Source organism: Myripristis murdjan, chromosome 3, assembly GCF_902150065.1.
Source record: "Myripristis murdjan chromosome 3, fMyrMur1.1, whole genome shotgun sequence".
NCBI classification, from domain to species: Eukaryota; Metazoa; Chordata; class Actinopteri; order Holocentriformes; family Holocentridae; genus Myripristis; species Myripristis murdjan.
In genome coordinates, this window is record NC_043982.1 from 2,965,488 (window position 1) to 2,981,741 (window position 16,254).

At 41.4% G+C, this 16,254-nt stretch overlaps 1 protein-coding gene across 2 annotated transcripts in view; it reads right to left on the bottom strand.

Annotated features, from left to right (window-relative positions):
- adamts17 (ADAM metallopeptidase with thrombospondin type 1 motif, 17) overlaps window positions 1-16,254 on the bottom strand; it is a 143,072-nt gene that overhangs the window by 36,374 nt on the left and 90,444 nt on the right. The window contains exons 15-16 of one of the 2 annotated variants that reach the window (XM_030076458.1): window positions 6,455-6,575; window positions 2,616-2,690 (exon numbers count right to left, since the gene is read on the bottom strand). In XM_030076458.1, coding sequence (XP_029932318.1) covers window positions 2,616-2,690; window positions 6,455-6,575 — 196 coding nt within the window. The remainder of the gene's footprint in view (window positions 1-2,615; window positions 2,691-6,454; window positions 6,576-16,254) is intronic. The other variant, XM_030076467.1, reaches the window with a different exon arrangement.

Consider the following 16,254-nt stretch of genomic DNA (forward strand, 5'->3'; position numbering starts at 1 on the left):
CAGTCCGGAAAATTGCAAAAACTTTAAATGTGTCCCCAAGTGGAGTCGCAAAAACCATCAAGCGCTACAACGAAACTGGCACACATGAGGACCGACCCAGGAAAGGAAGACCAAGAGTCACCTCTGCTTCTGAGGACAAGTTCATCCGAGTCACCAGCCTCAGAAATCGCAAGTTAACAGCAGCTCAGATCAGAGACCAGATAAATGCCACAGAGTTCTAGCAGCAGACCCATCTCTAGAACAACTGTTAAGAGGAGACTGCGCCAATCAGGCCTTCATGGTCAAATAGCTGCTAGGAAACCACTGCTAAGGAGAGGCAACAAGCAGAAGAGATTTGTTTGGGCCAAGAAACACAAGGAATGGACATTAGACCAGTGGAAATCTGTGCTTTGGTCTGATGAGTCCAAATTTGAGATCTTTGGTTCCAACCGCCGTGTCTTTGTGAGACGCAGAAAAGGTGAACGGATGGATTCCACATGCCTGGTTCCCACTGTGAAGCATGGAGGAGGAGGTGTGATGGTGTGGGGGTGTTTTGCTGGTGACACTGATGGGGATTTATTCAAAATTGAAGGCACACTGAACCAGCATGGCTACCACAGCATCCTGCAGCGACATGCCATCCCATCCGGTTTGCGTTTAGTTGGACCATCATTTATTTTTCAACAGGACAATGACCCCAAACACACTTCCAGGCTGTGTAAGGGCTATTTGACCAAGAAGGAGAGTGATGGAGTGCTGCAGCAGATGACCTGGCCTCCACAGTCACCGGACCTGAACCCAATCGAGATGGTTTGGGGTGAGCTGGACCGCAGAGTGAAGGCAAAGGGGCCAACAAGTGCGAAACACCTCTGGGAACTCCTTCAAGACTGTTGGAAAACCATTTCAGGTGACTACCTCTTGAAGCTCATGGAGAGAATGCCAAGAGTGTGCAAAGCAGTAATCAGAGCAAAGGGTGGCTATTTTGAAGAAACTAGAATATGAAACATGTTTTCAGTTATTTCACCTTTTTTTGTTAAGTACATAACTCCACATGTGTTCATTCATAGTTTTGATTCCTTCAGTGAGAATCTACAATGTAAATAGTCATGAAAATAAAGAAAATGCATTGAATGAGAAGGTGTGTCCAAACTTTTGGCCTGTACTGTATGTCTGTACGTCAGCACAAGCATAAGTACATGGTATGCATGCAAAAAATTAAACATACTTTTGAACCAATGGGACTTTTTTTTGACTATTTGGATTTCACAATAATATGCCATCAGACCACTATCATAGAAAAAAAGTTACCTACACAAAAGGTAGCCAATCACCTCATGGAAGCGTCATGATCTCAGTCCTTACCAGTTTTTACTTGCCATTGCATTGACACTGGAGTCACACGTCAAGTGTGCATGAGGGTGGGAGCAACTTGGATGAGATACTGAATCTCAGGTGGGTGTTTGAGAACAAATTTTTGACAAAAGTCCACCCACTCTAAAAAGTTACCTACACAAACTTTAACAAATATTACAAAACTTTCACTGAAGATGAGAAATTAGATATGTCAAACAACCTTGACTGCTTTTCGAATTAGTTTACTTGGCTAAAGCGAGGATTAAGTTTGGGCATCACTTTACAGCAAAAAAATCTCTCCTGGAAAAAGAAAGAAAACTTGACGTATAGCATAAAATGTCCATGCAAAATTTAGAATAGAAATTGAGTTGAAGGTAAATAATTGAATTGAAGGTAAATGTATCAGGCTATCATTGGCTTCCTCATCCTTATATATACTTTAAAAGGCATTCTACCTCCTGTTTCTAGTTGTGTCTCCTTCACATAATCCTGACATGGTGAGAGAACAGATTTCTCTTTTCATGCAAACATCCCGTTATTGCAAGATGTTGTTCTTATGTCACAAAATTTTGTGAGCTCAGGATGAAACTGACGCCGGATAGATCTTTACTGGAAGTGTGGGCAACTTGTATCCAAAGCTAAAAACACACCACTCCTTCATGAAAGCCACCCTTTACCAGCAGTATCCCATAACCCTCCACCACCCTGTCCATCCGCCCTACGATTAAACACACAGTGCCATGGGCTCGCCTGGGTTTACAAGCAACGGTTGCCCATTTGACATTTTCAGTGTTAAACAAATGCCAAATGGACGGAGTAGTACAACATTTGTACAGTAAGTGTCAGAAATTTAAGCTGGCAGCAAAACCAAATCTCCATACCAGGTGGGGGCTTGGGAGTGTGAAGCCAGCTGGCCGGATTGCCATATTTTCACACTTCATGGCAGAGGGCTGTTTCCTCCACTCCTGCTTTTACTCTGCCACTTCACAAGGACAGCAGCGGCGAGGAAACCGCTTTGATTAAAAAAGAATGCGTCCCTGGCACACCTTGGACCCGGGTTATGGGGTAACGGGGTCAAAGAGCTGCTTATGTAAGCGTTACCAACTTTTTTTTCATGATTCTACGTCCCTCAGGAGAGCCCATGGACAACTGCCCCACTCATCTGCCTATGGTAAAACACTCCAGGCGACACAGGAAGCATGCTCGCACACACACACATATGCACACACACACACACACACACATACACACACCCGCGCGCGCACACAGTGCATGCATCTTACATGAGAAACACTTGGGGACAGCTCTGGGTTTAGTCATCACACAGGTAGAAACCCTCTTACACTGCCTAGTGGTGACTGGAGGACAGAGAAGGAAGTGGAAGGGAGGTCACATGTCCTGTGGTTGCATATGTGTGTTCGCGCACACACATACACACACCTGCATACCAACACACACACACACACACACACATGCACATTCACTTTTTCCCGTTCCCCTCGTTATCCCCTCTTGGGACTCTCATGCTTGTGTTGTCATGGCGACCCTGGTGAGTAATGCTGGACACTGCTGAATAGAGAATGGCTGATGTATTGATTAATTTGCTGGTTAGCAGTAGCCTCTTTGGTTTTGGCGAATGCAAGACAATCAAAACAGCCACAGCTTCAACAGGTTTGTTAAAGATGAAGTTCCAGTGCAATGAGAATTGCGTTATCTAATTTCAAGTAATAATCAGCAATATTTTTGTATGAGTAACTATGCTATTTTCTGTCACCAATTGCTGTACATTTCTGGTTTGCTGGAACAAACAGCACAAACGCCTGTCGACTCAAACTTCATCGACAGATAATCCAAGCAAAAAGACGTCACAGTAAAGGACACTCTTTTTGTTTTTAAAAGATTATTTTTTTGGCATTTTATTGTACAGTGACAGTAGACAGAGACAGGGAAGACAAGGGAAAGAGGGGGGATGAGCTGCAGGAAAAGGCCCGAGCCAGAACTGAGCCCAGGCCGCTGCGCTGACAATATGTGGTACACGCTCTACCAGGTGAGCCACGGGGCGCCCCGGGACACACGGGTTTGATTGACAGGTCTGATCTCCGGGAAGTACAGTGCAGAGATGACACAGCGGATGAACTCACACATGATCGATTTAACAAAGGGTCTCCTCATGTAAAAAAACAAACAAAAAAAAAAAAAACTGTCTTTTGTAAAGTTTGGTCAGATGTACTTTGAGAAACCCTCTGCTTGTCAGTAGAATCAATAGTCAACAGAGCATCTGACATCCAGTCCACATCCTCAGTCCTCATCCTGTTGTAAATTATGTCAAATAATCCTGAAAATGACACACTTCAAGTCAATAGGAAAGTTCTCCTGTTTGAATTCAAATCATTGCACTGGATCATTATCATTAAAAAAAAAAAAAGTCTCAAGTGATCAATACCAGCTCATTCATTATTCCAAGTAAAGGAACAAATTAGGGTTCATGCGCATGCATGTGTGTGTGTGTGTGTGTGTGATATCACCACAGCCACACTGCTGATTTTACTCTCAGTAAGAAATGTTAGCTTAAAGTATAATTATGGCTATTTTCAACTTGGGCCTTTTTTTACTTAGTTTTTGCCAATCATGGCAAATGATTGTGCTCCAAATTAATTTTATCGGTTACTTCACTTGAGAGTAGGCGTGACCAATCACCCATCCAGGCCCAGACCTGGTAATTATTCTGCTGGACCGCAAAACACTTTGCTTTTTATAGTGTTGTGGTTTGTGTGGCTACACTATGTCTGTCTTGTCCAATACATTATTTTAACTTTTAACTGTCCCTTTATTTAAATCACTTAACCATGCCGACCAGTCAAAGCCAGTGTACAGCAGGAAGCGCTTGTATTCAGAGAGAGAAGCAAATACAGGAGAAAAAGAAAAATGCCCAAAATATGTTAAGTTAAAGATAATATGCTCTTTGTTCAAAACTATTGCTTTGTTTTTTTTTGCTTTTGTTCTGCCTAATGATCTGTCAGTTTTGCAGCAGGCACTTTATGTTACTGGTAGATTACAGGATAGAACTGAAGTGAGCAGTATGTTATTTTCATTTCTGTTTTTTAAGGGAAGCTCATTTTGATACTTTAATTTGTGAGGAGACCTGCTTATTTATTTTTTTTTTCTTACTTTTACACTATGAGAATGTGTGAATAGCTGGGAGAGGGATTTTTTTTAACTGTACATTTTATTGTGATGCACACACTCCCAAAAATGTAGAGCGCTTCAATACCACATCCATATAGGCCTAAAAAATCACTAGTCATCACTCTGATGACGCATTGAAGACATATCAAACGTTCTGTAAATGCAAACTGCTGACTTAGAAAATGTTCAGATTAACCTCCTTGCCGTCATTTCAAATAGTATTTGAGAGTTTTTGTAAGCTCTACATGTAGGAAAAGTGCCAACACAGGGAGTAAACACAGCAGGTATTAACAATTAAATCTGTCAGTGATATCACACTAATAAAATGACCCATACCTAAGAAAAGTGAAAGGTATCTGAGTTCATTCATGGTTGATTTTCAAGTCCTAAATACAGATGGTTTTGGGTGTGGGTGTTCTAGTGAGTAAAACAGGTCAAGAATGCTGAGCTGATGCAAACGACAGTCCATTCCTCCGCTATTCGCAATGTGACCTGAGCGCAGCAGAAAACAAGCAGCATGCAAAATAAACAAGGAGCTGTGTGAGAAACCTAAGCAAAGTATCAAATGAACTGTTATAATTGAAATGCTATGATAATTTCCCAGCTGCAGATGTTTAAAGACATGAAACCACAGGGCGTGTGCTATTCTGTTGAAATGACACATTTTAATCCCTTTTTGCATTAACCTGACTGAAAGTGTGTTTGCCCTCTAGGTGTGTATTGGACAGCAGCACTCCTGAAGTTAGTAATTACATTTTGAACACAATCAATTGCAATGATGGCAAAAACAGAAAGTAAATGCAAGATTCAGAATAACCAGAATTATCCTTTGAAGCCTGGCATTCAATGAGGGCTTTATAACTAATATGCAAAAAAAAAAAAAAAATCCTGAAATCCTTCCTGCCAGGCTTCTGGCAGGACATCTACAGTTTCCTTGTTGCTAAATGTCAGAGGAATTAGTGAGCACACTTCTGTGTTCTCAATTCAAAATGTTAATATTTGCAAACCAGGCGCAACTAGTTCTGAATTCAGTCTCAATCGAATCAAAACACATAGATCATAAGTATTCCCATTTTTTTTATGTCACACACCCCCAAATAGGCAAATATTAGACCCATTTAACAGGATTTAGTCCCAGCCAGGGATCCATATGGGAAGTTTTCTGCCTGTTAATTTATTATTCAGTTGTGCACCTGTCTGCACTCTAATGGTGAGATAATAAAGGAGAGTGTGAAACCTATAATTATATACTAATTTGGATAAGTGAATTATAGTCAAAGTAAGCTGTTTTTTCAATTTGCTGGGGGCTCCCTGAAGGACTTCCTCATGGACGTCTGGAGCCCCCTTCAAGGACTCTTGGGTGTCCCCTGACCCCACTCTGACAACCAGAGGGAAGTGCACTCTAACTTCTTTCACCTGGCAAGTCCTTCAGGCAGGTACAGATGAAGAGTAACACTGGAGGATATTTGTGTTGGGGGTGTGATTCCCACTAGAAATTGATGGTACTTTGAGACGCGCCATCAAATTGCACAAACATTATTGTTTGACTATAATGAGTCTTGAAGGCAAGTACAGATATTTTTTTTTAACTGAGGATACGATGACCAGTGTACTCTATGTCTAATTAAAGTTGACCATTTTCATCCTCAAAAAAATCCACAAAATTGGAAGCACTCAGCCTTTCACACATAATTATTATTGCTGCCAGGGTGAAAAAAAAAAAACTTTGAAACAGCATTTAGACCATCATGACACAATAAAATTCTCCATTCAAGCCCAGGATGACAATAACACAATAGACTCATCTGAGCTGATGATACCAACAATAAACAACCAGAGACCGATCAATGTAATCAGTCAAACTGCATCATATCCATAACAGATGTGGATGACGCTGATTGATATCCCATTTTTTATGAAAGCCAGAGACACTCACCCATGCCCTTGGTGTGGTTGAAGTCCCCCCTCACTATCTTGCAGGAGCGTCCGTCTCCATTGCAAACACCACAGCGGTCTTCCTTGGCTGACGAGCCAATGATGCCATCGCAGCCGATTTTCTGCCCACCCGAAAAAACAAACACACACACACACACAAACACACACATACACAGAAACAAAAAACACGTCCAAGAATGAAGGTTGATGGTTGCCTTCATAGTAGACAATGATGAGTGAGTAAAGTCACAAAGTTTGAACAACTCTTGAATTGCATGTAGAACAATGCATGTGAGTGTGTCTGTGATTTCAGGATGTGGTTCTGTGTCATGTAACGGAGCAACAGGTAGGTATCTCATGTTTTGTAACCTTAACCCTGACCTTTTCCTAACCTTAACCTTCATAACAAACCTTTCCCTAACCTTAACAGTAAGCTTTTCCTAACCTTAACCAAGTATTTCTACAACAACCTACAACCTAAGGCGCATTTAGGCTCCCTTTACGTACGGAAATAAATACATCTGTTTCAAATGATATAAAATTGCATCAGCAAATCCACTAGAGGGCAGCTCAGAGTCAAAACATGGCAATGGTGGTGGAGGTCGTAATAATGGAGCTGCTACAAAGAGGCAAAAGTGGAGGCGGTGATGGAGATGGTGGTAGTCTGTGAGGTCATTAAACACACCACCACAGGAGAACGGACAATTCGTTTGTCTAATACGATCAATTTTTAAAACTTCTCCCTCATGTCTCAGTCATACACCGGTCTCTCTTGAATTATTGGCTACACTGCAACAATGATTTCCGGTGGTGCTGCTCAGTTTGTCGGTATCCATAAGCTTCCTGAAAACGTGCACAAATACAGCCAAAATGACTGGAGAGTAAGGACAGAAGGCTCCGTCTGTATCAGTATCTGTAGTTACAGGTGAGAATAAATGAAGCTTTATGAGGTCGTATGGCTTGGAGGACTTGTTTGCCTCTGCATTTCTGTACAGTTCAGATGGGTTTGCATATGAGTGTGTGTGCATGAGAGAGGCAAAGACCACTCCCACTGATCAAGAGAGATGATTTAATGAAACGAGATCATTTACACAACCTTGAATGATGGGGCCAGACTCCCTGGAAAAAGGCTGGCGAGTGAACGAGCGAGCGAGTGAGCGAGCAGCGGTGATGCCTGCAGTCAGTTCAGGGCAGAAACACAGGCCTGTGTCTCTAGTTCCCATCAGGCCAAACTGCTCGCTGTGTTTAGAGAAGCTCTTAATCCCTTCCAAAAATGATGGCTCAGTTGAATCAGCTGGCCTCCAACAAACAACTCCCATTACTCTACGGGGAACCATTAACACACTCCCACCATGCTCACGCACACACACGCCACACTGACAGATACAGGCGAGCATGTGTGTGAACATGTACCCACACATGCGCACATGTCTGTACAAACACATGAGGAAACACACATTCACTGACACTGGCATGGAAACAGTTAATAACACAAACGCATTCACTTACATGCAGGAACAAACGCACACTAACACATGGAGACACATGCACAGCGGCTGTGAAAACTACTCCCCCCCTTTGACTGAAAATCTATCTTTAAAGAATCTATCTTTAAAAATGTATTTATTCATTTACTTATACATTTATTTATTTTTATTTTAACTTTTAATGTCTTACATTTTTTATTCTTTATTTCTTACATTACAGGCGTTTGCGGTGTATTTGTATGCACTGTATTATGTATGGTATTTATTTTGTAGTTTTACCTGATTTTATTTTTCTCTTAATGACATTTATTTTCTCTAATTTCATTCTGCAAATTACAGAAAATCCTGACAATCCAAAGTGAGCACCACAAATACAAAGACAGAGTGAACATGGAATAAAGACAAGACAGGGACAACATTTTTTATTTTATTTTTATTTTATTTTATTTTATTTTATGTTATTTTATTTTATTTTGATGTTGCTCTACTGCACCTTTCCTTTTAGGGTGTCTTATACCAATACATCTTTGTTACTGAAGGCTTTCACTTATGTACAGTAACACATTTTATTATTAAAGAAAAACACCCCTACTATTTGATCCTTCTGTACATAAAGGTTGAGAATATGCCCTCTTAGCCCAGGTTTCTCTTGCGTAATTTAAATATGGAAGTCAATAAACCTAAACTGTGGTAGCTGGATGGTAGTATACACACAGGGCAGCAATGGCTGAGCTGTATTAGGAGATAACAAAGGATTGTGTGTGTGTGTGTGTGTGTGTGTGTGTTTGTGTGTCATTGCACACACGTTATTCGTGGTCTGAATCAGCAACAAGTATGTGGCCCAGATTCTTGGATTTAAGGAGTTGCAGCGAGTTTTACTGAATCAGGAATTCCAGACTTAAAGTTACACACGCACACACAGGCATGCAAAGTGAGGAGTTGTGCTGATTCAGAGGGCCATATGGGCGTACGGGGCCCCACTGCAGCTCGGTCCATCAACAGACTTCCCGGGTCCTCCTCCAACCAGATGGAGTGTATTTTCATAGCTTCACTGAATATATTCCTCTCCTCTTTTTCCTGTCTGCTTCCTCTCCTCCCTTCTCTCTCTCTCTCTCTCTCTCACTCTCTCTCTTTCTCCGTCTCTCTCCTTGCCAGTGTTTTCACAGCATGCCAGAGTCTCGCACGCCCGGCTTACAAAAACATTCACGCCTCCTCCTCCCTCTGTAACCTCGATCTCTCCCCTCTCTGTCTCTGCGACCCACAGCCTCCATCCTCCACCTCCTCCATTGTTTCTCCTCCTCATCAGGTGAAAGAGAGACATCAGTTTTTGGGTTGAAAGGCTTTGGCAGAGGCAGACAGATGTGTGATGCAGATGCATAACACTGACAGACAAACTAAAAGTCTGGCAGAGGGAAGCAGACAAACAGGATGACAGAAGTATAGACAGGTATCATCAGTCTAACCAAAACAGGCCAGCAGAAATGACAGCATGAAACTTAAGCCTAAACCCAAGCCCTAACCCTACATTAACTTTAAGGCTGTGCTAGGCAAGAATTCATGTGAAAATAAAGCCTTTTTATCAGCCTCAGTCACAAAGTGGGGTTGTACCAGAGAGAAGCGTCCCATCATCGCAAACTAAGGCAGAGCAGAATCACCCAATTTGCCCAAATTAAACTCTGATGTTGTGTATGGACACTGGCGAGAATATCTTCTCTAACCACGCAAAGTGTCAAAAAATATGATAGTCGCATTATATTCACATTGCAAGCAGTGCAATCAACAAGCCTGGTAAGTGAGAACGGCTGGCCACGGATGAGCTTTTCATAGTCATCATCTGTCAACGGCCAATCAGACTTCCTTGTCTTTGGGTCCGCTCCATTAGGGTGTGCCGGTGCACCGGTCATTACACATGGGCAAAGGCAGAGAAAACCGGTTCAACGTAGTGCAAACCGTCGGCCAGCAGCAACAAACACATCACTCTCGACACGCCGGACAGCTGAGTAAACAAATGACAATGGATGACGCCGCAAAAGCTGAAGCTTTAGCAGCCTGAGTTGAAATGTCCCTTGAATCAGAACCAGCACATTTCCATTCCAGCCAACATGGAGAAAAGTTAGGGTTTTGTGAATGTCTACACTACATTGGTCAATCAACTGTTCTACCCATCTCTGTTTGCTGGTCATGCTCACCCTACACGTTTTTTGTTTGGTTGCCATGTGTCCTCGCTGACCTTGTCGAGCCTTCAGAGAGGTGCAACCGTAATGTCCCACGGCATGTGCTTGCTGTTTTTAAATGGAGTGGAAACCACGCCCGCCCGGGCCAAAAGTGGTGTGCAGGCATACCCCAGTGGTATGCAGGGCCCATTCTGTTTCATAAACAATAGTTCTGCCTGGCAAGGGGCAAACTGGACGAGAGGTTAATTGCAGACATTCAAAGCTTCCCAGTTTTCTACAACTCAAAAACAATCCTTGGAGAACAGTTGCATCCAGCAGTTTTCCAACCAATACTACACAAATAATTTTTGTGAGCTAGCAATGTTAACACATCAAAATGATGACCATTATGAAAAGCAATACCAAAGCAGTGAAAAATGATTTGACTGTTTGACGCTTTGCAGCTAAAGGCCATAACATAGATCAGAGAGACTCACTTTACTCGCCATCAGTAAGAGTAGATTGGCACACAAACCAACTTTTTCAGTGTGAACACGCAGTTAAAGGACCATACCATAATGTATATACTTCATGTTTCTTCAAGCAGTCATATTTTAGAATTCTGACATCTTCTTTCCTGCCTTTTCTCCAGCTGTTGGTTTCCGTTCATTCCACTATGATATGAAAATGAATTTTCAGAGACTAAAGACTTTCTTCACACCAGAATTCCTTCACTGTAATAAAGTCGTCCACATTAGTTTTCCTTAAAGCAGCAGCACTGTTGCAACAATTGCTTTCCAGAACCAACTGTCAGTTCTGTGGTTTATGAATGTTGATGGCTGTCAGCCACAGAAACATAAGCTGGACTAAACTAAGCAAGATCATTTGCCTCTCTTGTCTCTGTGATCTTTGCATAGGAGCAATCAGCTGGTAAACACGAGTGGTGCTGTGGTCACCAGTTAATACCATTTGGGGCAATCAACATACAGCTCGTACCCAAACCTAAATCTAAGCCTAATTCTAAACTTAATCCTAAACTGAAATCTGAATTCTAAACTAACCCCTTATAGCAGTGACAACCAGCGAAATGTAGTCACTTTATAGGATTTTCCTCATCTGCTGACCTCTGTTAGGACATTTGGTCCTCATAAAGATAGATGTGCAAGAAAACACACACACACACACACACACACATACACACACACAAACACACACACAAAACGTGCCCTTCAATTGCACTGATTATGAGTGATCTTGCACAGTAAAGGATACATGAGTCATTACCGAGATGTAAAAAAGTGAGTATTTTGCGAGCGCATGTGCGTCATGATAATTGCATCCATATTTGACTTTCTGGACTCGTCTCTCTCTCTCTTTTCCTTGGCGAGAAGGAGGGGGAATTCCTCCCAAATGTACTGGCATCCAACATTTGCAAATAAACACAAAAGACTGAGTGTAGTGGGGACACCAGATCCAAATAAACTCCTCAACCCTCCCCAGGGGAGCCGGCTATGGATACACTCCGCCAGCATTGACGGCTAATGAATGTGGTACTCTATTGATCCCTGTAGGGAAATTCTCTTTAACTGTGGTCCATCGGGAGAAAAACAGTTAAAACATGGTTGACAAATAAAAGGCATGATTGATTCATTCTTGTGAGTTTCACATTGATGACAACAATTCTTTTACCATCACATAACATTGACTTGGGAGCTTCTGATCACAGGACGGAACTTTGGGGTCTCCCAACCACTGGGTCGCCTTAATTCCTAAACCCTACATGACTATAAAAATAGCATTATTTCTTGGTTCTGTTTTCCTTATTCAGTATTGAAGCAAGGATTTGAAAAACTGTTTTCTTAAAAACTGATAGAAAATTCAGATTTTCAGCTCTAATTGAGCCTTTTTTTTTTGATTGATTGAAGATTATGGGTTATGTTAAGGTCGTAATGATAATCGGCTTTTTGGGGGGCCATTATTATTCCAGTTTTGCAGTGTGAGCAGGAACAAAGAATCCTGAAAAACAGTGCAGACTACTCCTGTTTCTGCTAATGAGGATGCCCACAGGTTGGGGAGCAACTGGACTGTCAGCCAGTTGTCAGCTGGTCAGTTTGTCAGTCAGCACATTGGTCTGTTAGGCTGCAGACACACTAGACGACTGAAAACACTCATAATGGATTTCCCAGATATTTTTGTCTCTAAACCCTATTCAGACACTGCTCAGGGGGAGCTGGGGTAATGTAATCACATCTGTAAGTTCAGTCCTGTTAAAATGTGCCATGTCAGTCTTTTTTTTTTTTTTTTTTTTGGTATTGTGCACATCTATGCCAGTTAAACTCCCAGGCTTCTTACCTGTAAAATGTTAAATAAAAATATTCCTAGATAAAAATTAGTCCCATTCAAACTGACATACCTGTGACTGTTGCCCTATTCCTGAAAGCCAAAGTTTTTTTGCACTTTGCCAGGTTTCTACAACAAACAACAATCAAGATGTTCAGATCAGGCCCAAAGCTTCAACTCTGGTCCAGTTGGAATCTTTTCCTCCTTGACTCTGCAAGAGCGGAGGAAAGCTGCACTGTTGATGTTCAAGCAGGCTAATATCAGATGTGGATGTTTCATATGATGCATGCGAAGTTTTTGGCATCATAAATGGAGTACACGTTCCCAATTGTGTAACTCTGGAGACTGATTAAAGAGATCTGGTTTTGTCCCCATCCAAACTTACCCAGCTTACCCCCTGATTCATAAAGGTTTGTGGTTTCTTTACACAAAAGTAGAAAGTAACAATAATTCTGATTTATCAAGGGCGTGCACATGCAACTGAAGATGGATGCCAGGCTTCAAACATTCACAACCTTAGAACTGATGAATATGTATTTTAAGGTGTACCGGCCGGAAAGTGCAAAAATGAAGGAGGGGTTTATTTCAATTATAATTGCTCCCTGCACCTGATTTACTAAAGGAAAAACAGCTCATTTAACCCTGAATTGCGTAGACTAATTTAGGTGCAAATGTGAAATTATTTTTGTATGTACTGGCACCCTACGTAGGTTTATTTTTCCAAAGTCAATTCACATTATGCAACTTGAAAGAAGTTGTTCCCATTAATCAGAAGTAGGGACCCAACTACAATGTATTTTACGTCAACTCATGAAGAGACTGAGCATAGACCTTACACTCCTTCTGCCAAATCCCTGGTGGAGCAGAGATACAACGATGGTACAGCACATTTGAAATCACAGTTCTACTGCCTCGACTGCACAGGTGGAGCTGCTGTACAGTCCAGAGACAGGATCACTGCTGTTTGCTGCGCGATCCACAATATTCGCCTGTGGATAAATGCGACGAGGGCAATGACGAGGATGATGTTGCAGAAGAAGAGATGGAGGAGGAAGAAGATGAGGACGACAGACCTCCCCTACCCAAGTGTGGCAGATGCATCAGGGCTTGAGTAATGTGAGGTTGTTTTTTTTTTGTACTTACTTTTTCATGGATTCACCATAAGGATTATTTTAAATAAAACATAATTACTCTGCGTAACTGTAGACTGTCTTTGAATATCAAGTACTAGCTCTATTTAATCATTTGAATTCTGAACGCAATGGATCAATTTTGTTTTACACTTGATAACAGGATAGACATGCATCTTTGTCTACACAATGCAACCCTCTGATTTAAATAGTGATTCTGGTATTGTAATTGGCTAATTGTGTTGAAACTGTGACATAGCTCATGTAAACTCATTTCAACAGCTACTTCGGTAACAGTTGCGCCCAATATTTTTTTAGTACATGCAGCTGCTATATGCCGGCACTAGCAAGTCAGGGGGTTAGTGTGGAGATGGCCTTACTCTTAAATATGATTAGGCAAGGATAAGGAACCATACAGATAAATAAAAAAATCTATTTCTAACAATCAAAATCAACCACTTATCTTGGAGAACTGCATGGAATCCAAATAGATATATATTGGTAACAATATTACAGCAATCTGCATCAAAGCTACACTGCAAAAAGTCAAAATCTTACCAAGATTATTTGTCTTATTTCAAGTAAAAATTTTTACTTGTGACACAAGTGAACAAGTAAAAATTTGCTTGTTCCATTGGCAAAATTTGTTTCTTGTTTCAAGCTAATTTTCACTTGTTTCAAGTAAATTTTCACTTGAAACAAGTGAAAACTGTCTAAAGACAAGTTATTTCTGAGCTGATCATGTCTTATTTTAAGTGTAATGAGATATTTTGACTAGAAATAAGACATTTTTACTTGAAATAATAATCCAAATGAGATGCAGCACCTCCTCTAAGTCCTTGCCACACTCAAGCATACCCGTGCATGTTGTTGTGATGCTGATGCAACTGGGGAATAGGAACTGGTGAGCCACCTTCCTTCTCTGCCATCCTATAAGCTAAGATAAAACATGCAGCTACAGTAAAGTTCTTCTGGGGAGAGGAAGTGAGCGTGCACAGCGGTAGCGCACATCCATGTGCACGAGACATGACTACACTGACGCAGCAACACTTCCTTGAGGTGACTGATTGTTTGAGCTGCACTGAGGTGGATTTTAACAAGTAAATATGAGACGACTGCCCCAGGAGCAGCCCAGGGCAATGTTTTTTTTTTTTTTTTTCTCAACGCTTCAGTTTGGCTCAGACCCTGTGTGTATGATGTTGTTAAAATTATGAAGAAAAAAGTCACCTACATAAGCTTTAAATATGCCAGCAGCAAACAAAAGGCAACATGGGCTTTACACTTTTCAGTAGAAGCATGTTGGGTGTGATGGTGCAGCTCAGATCAGTCTGCCAGTTGATCAAGATGTTGAATCTGTGACCTCTTTACTCTGCCACATAATCTAAGATTGACCATCGGTCCTGATAAAGCCCCAGATTAGGGATTCCCTTCCTGATTGCTGGGATATCCAAATACAGTGCTAATCAGTCTGATCAATCTCTAGTGTGTTCCCGGCATTACTCAGTCAGTCAGTCAGCATATCACAGATTGTGGTTTTATTACTACCCTTCTGTTGACTGAAGCTCCAATCTGTTGGAAACACTATTAGCATCCTATCTTCAGCACTCACCCAGCGACACCAGAACAGCACAATCATTCTGTTCCCACTCTTCTATCTCTCTCTCTCTCTCTCTCTCTCTCTCTGTGTCTGCTATAAATATAGCCGGTGGTCACTAACAGGAAGTCTCGCTCTGACCTCACTCAACTCACTGGCCAATTAAAAACCCCAAGGCTGTCCAAACCTGCCAAGTCTTCCATCTTAGAACAAACAGAAAAAAAGAGACAGAGAGCCTCAGAGAAAATTGTACTTTTGGAAACTTTGCCCAAACGGCTATAGATTGTGTGTGCAACAGTTGCAGTGATGTGTATTCAGGGAACAATGGAGAAAAATGCATGAATAGTGTATGTCCTTTAAAACGTTGGTCGGTTGGTTAAAGATGCTATATAACATCTTATTATGTTAGTTCTGAGATATTAGTGTAACAACGTCATTGCCAAGAACACCGTCAGCCTCTTCCAGCCTCTAGACTCACCAGACCAGTTCTGGTGGAGATCTTTTGCATTGCTTTACAGCACAGAACAGTAAGACAGCACTGCTCTTCCTGGGTAAACAGAGCTCAAGCTTTCTGGCAATGGCAGATAGTGCCGTTGGGAGGAGTGAAGGGCCAATGGAAAATCACTTCCATTCATTTTCCAAAGTAAAGTCCAAGATGCCATGGAGGGGCAGCAGGAAGCAACAGAGCTTACAGGCAATGTAGTCAATTTTGCAAAACCCTGGTAATACAGTGGTGTGAGATAGAAGATATATTGTCTGGACTGCGGTCACATTTGCTTACAGTAATTAAACCAAAGCATCACAATGATGTACTGATACTGAAAATTGTTATGTATAACAGCTTTAATTGATTGACTGAAATGATTTTATTGAAGCATATGTTGCTGTTACTGCAAGCGCACAATCCAAGGATTGCTAACTGGATCTGTGGCTTTGGAAATATATATTTTATTTTTATTTTTTGTATTTCATGCCAATAAAGGGCCTTTGGATTGAAATTAAGAACATCAGGACTTAATCATCCATTACATCTTTAAGTGTGTGTGTGTGTGTGTGTGTGTGTGTGTGTGTGTGTGTGTGCATATCCTTTCGTCATA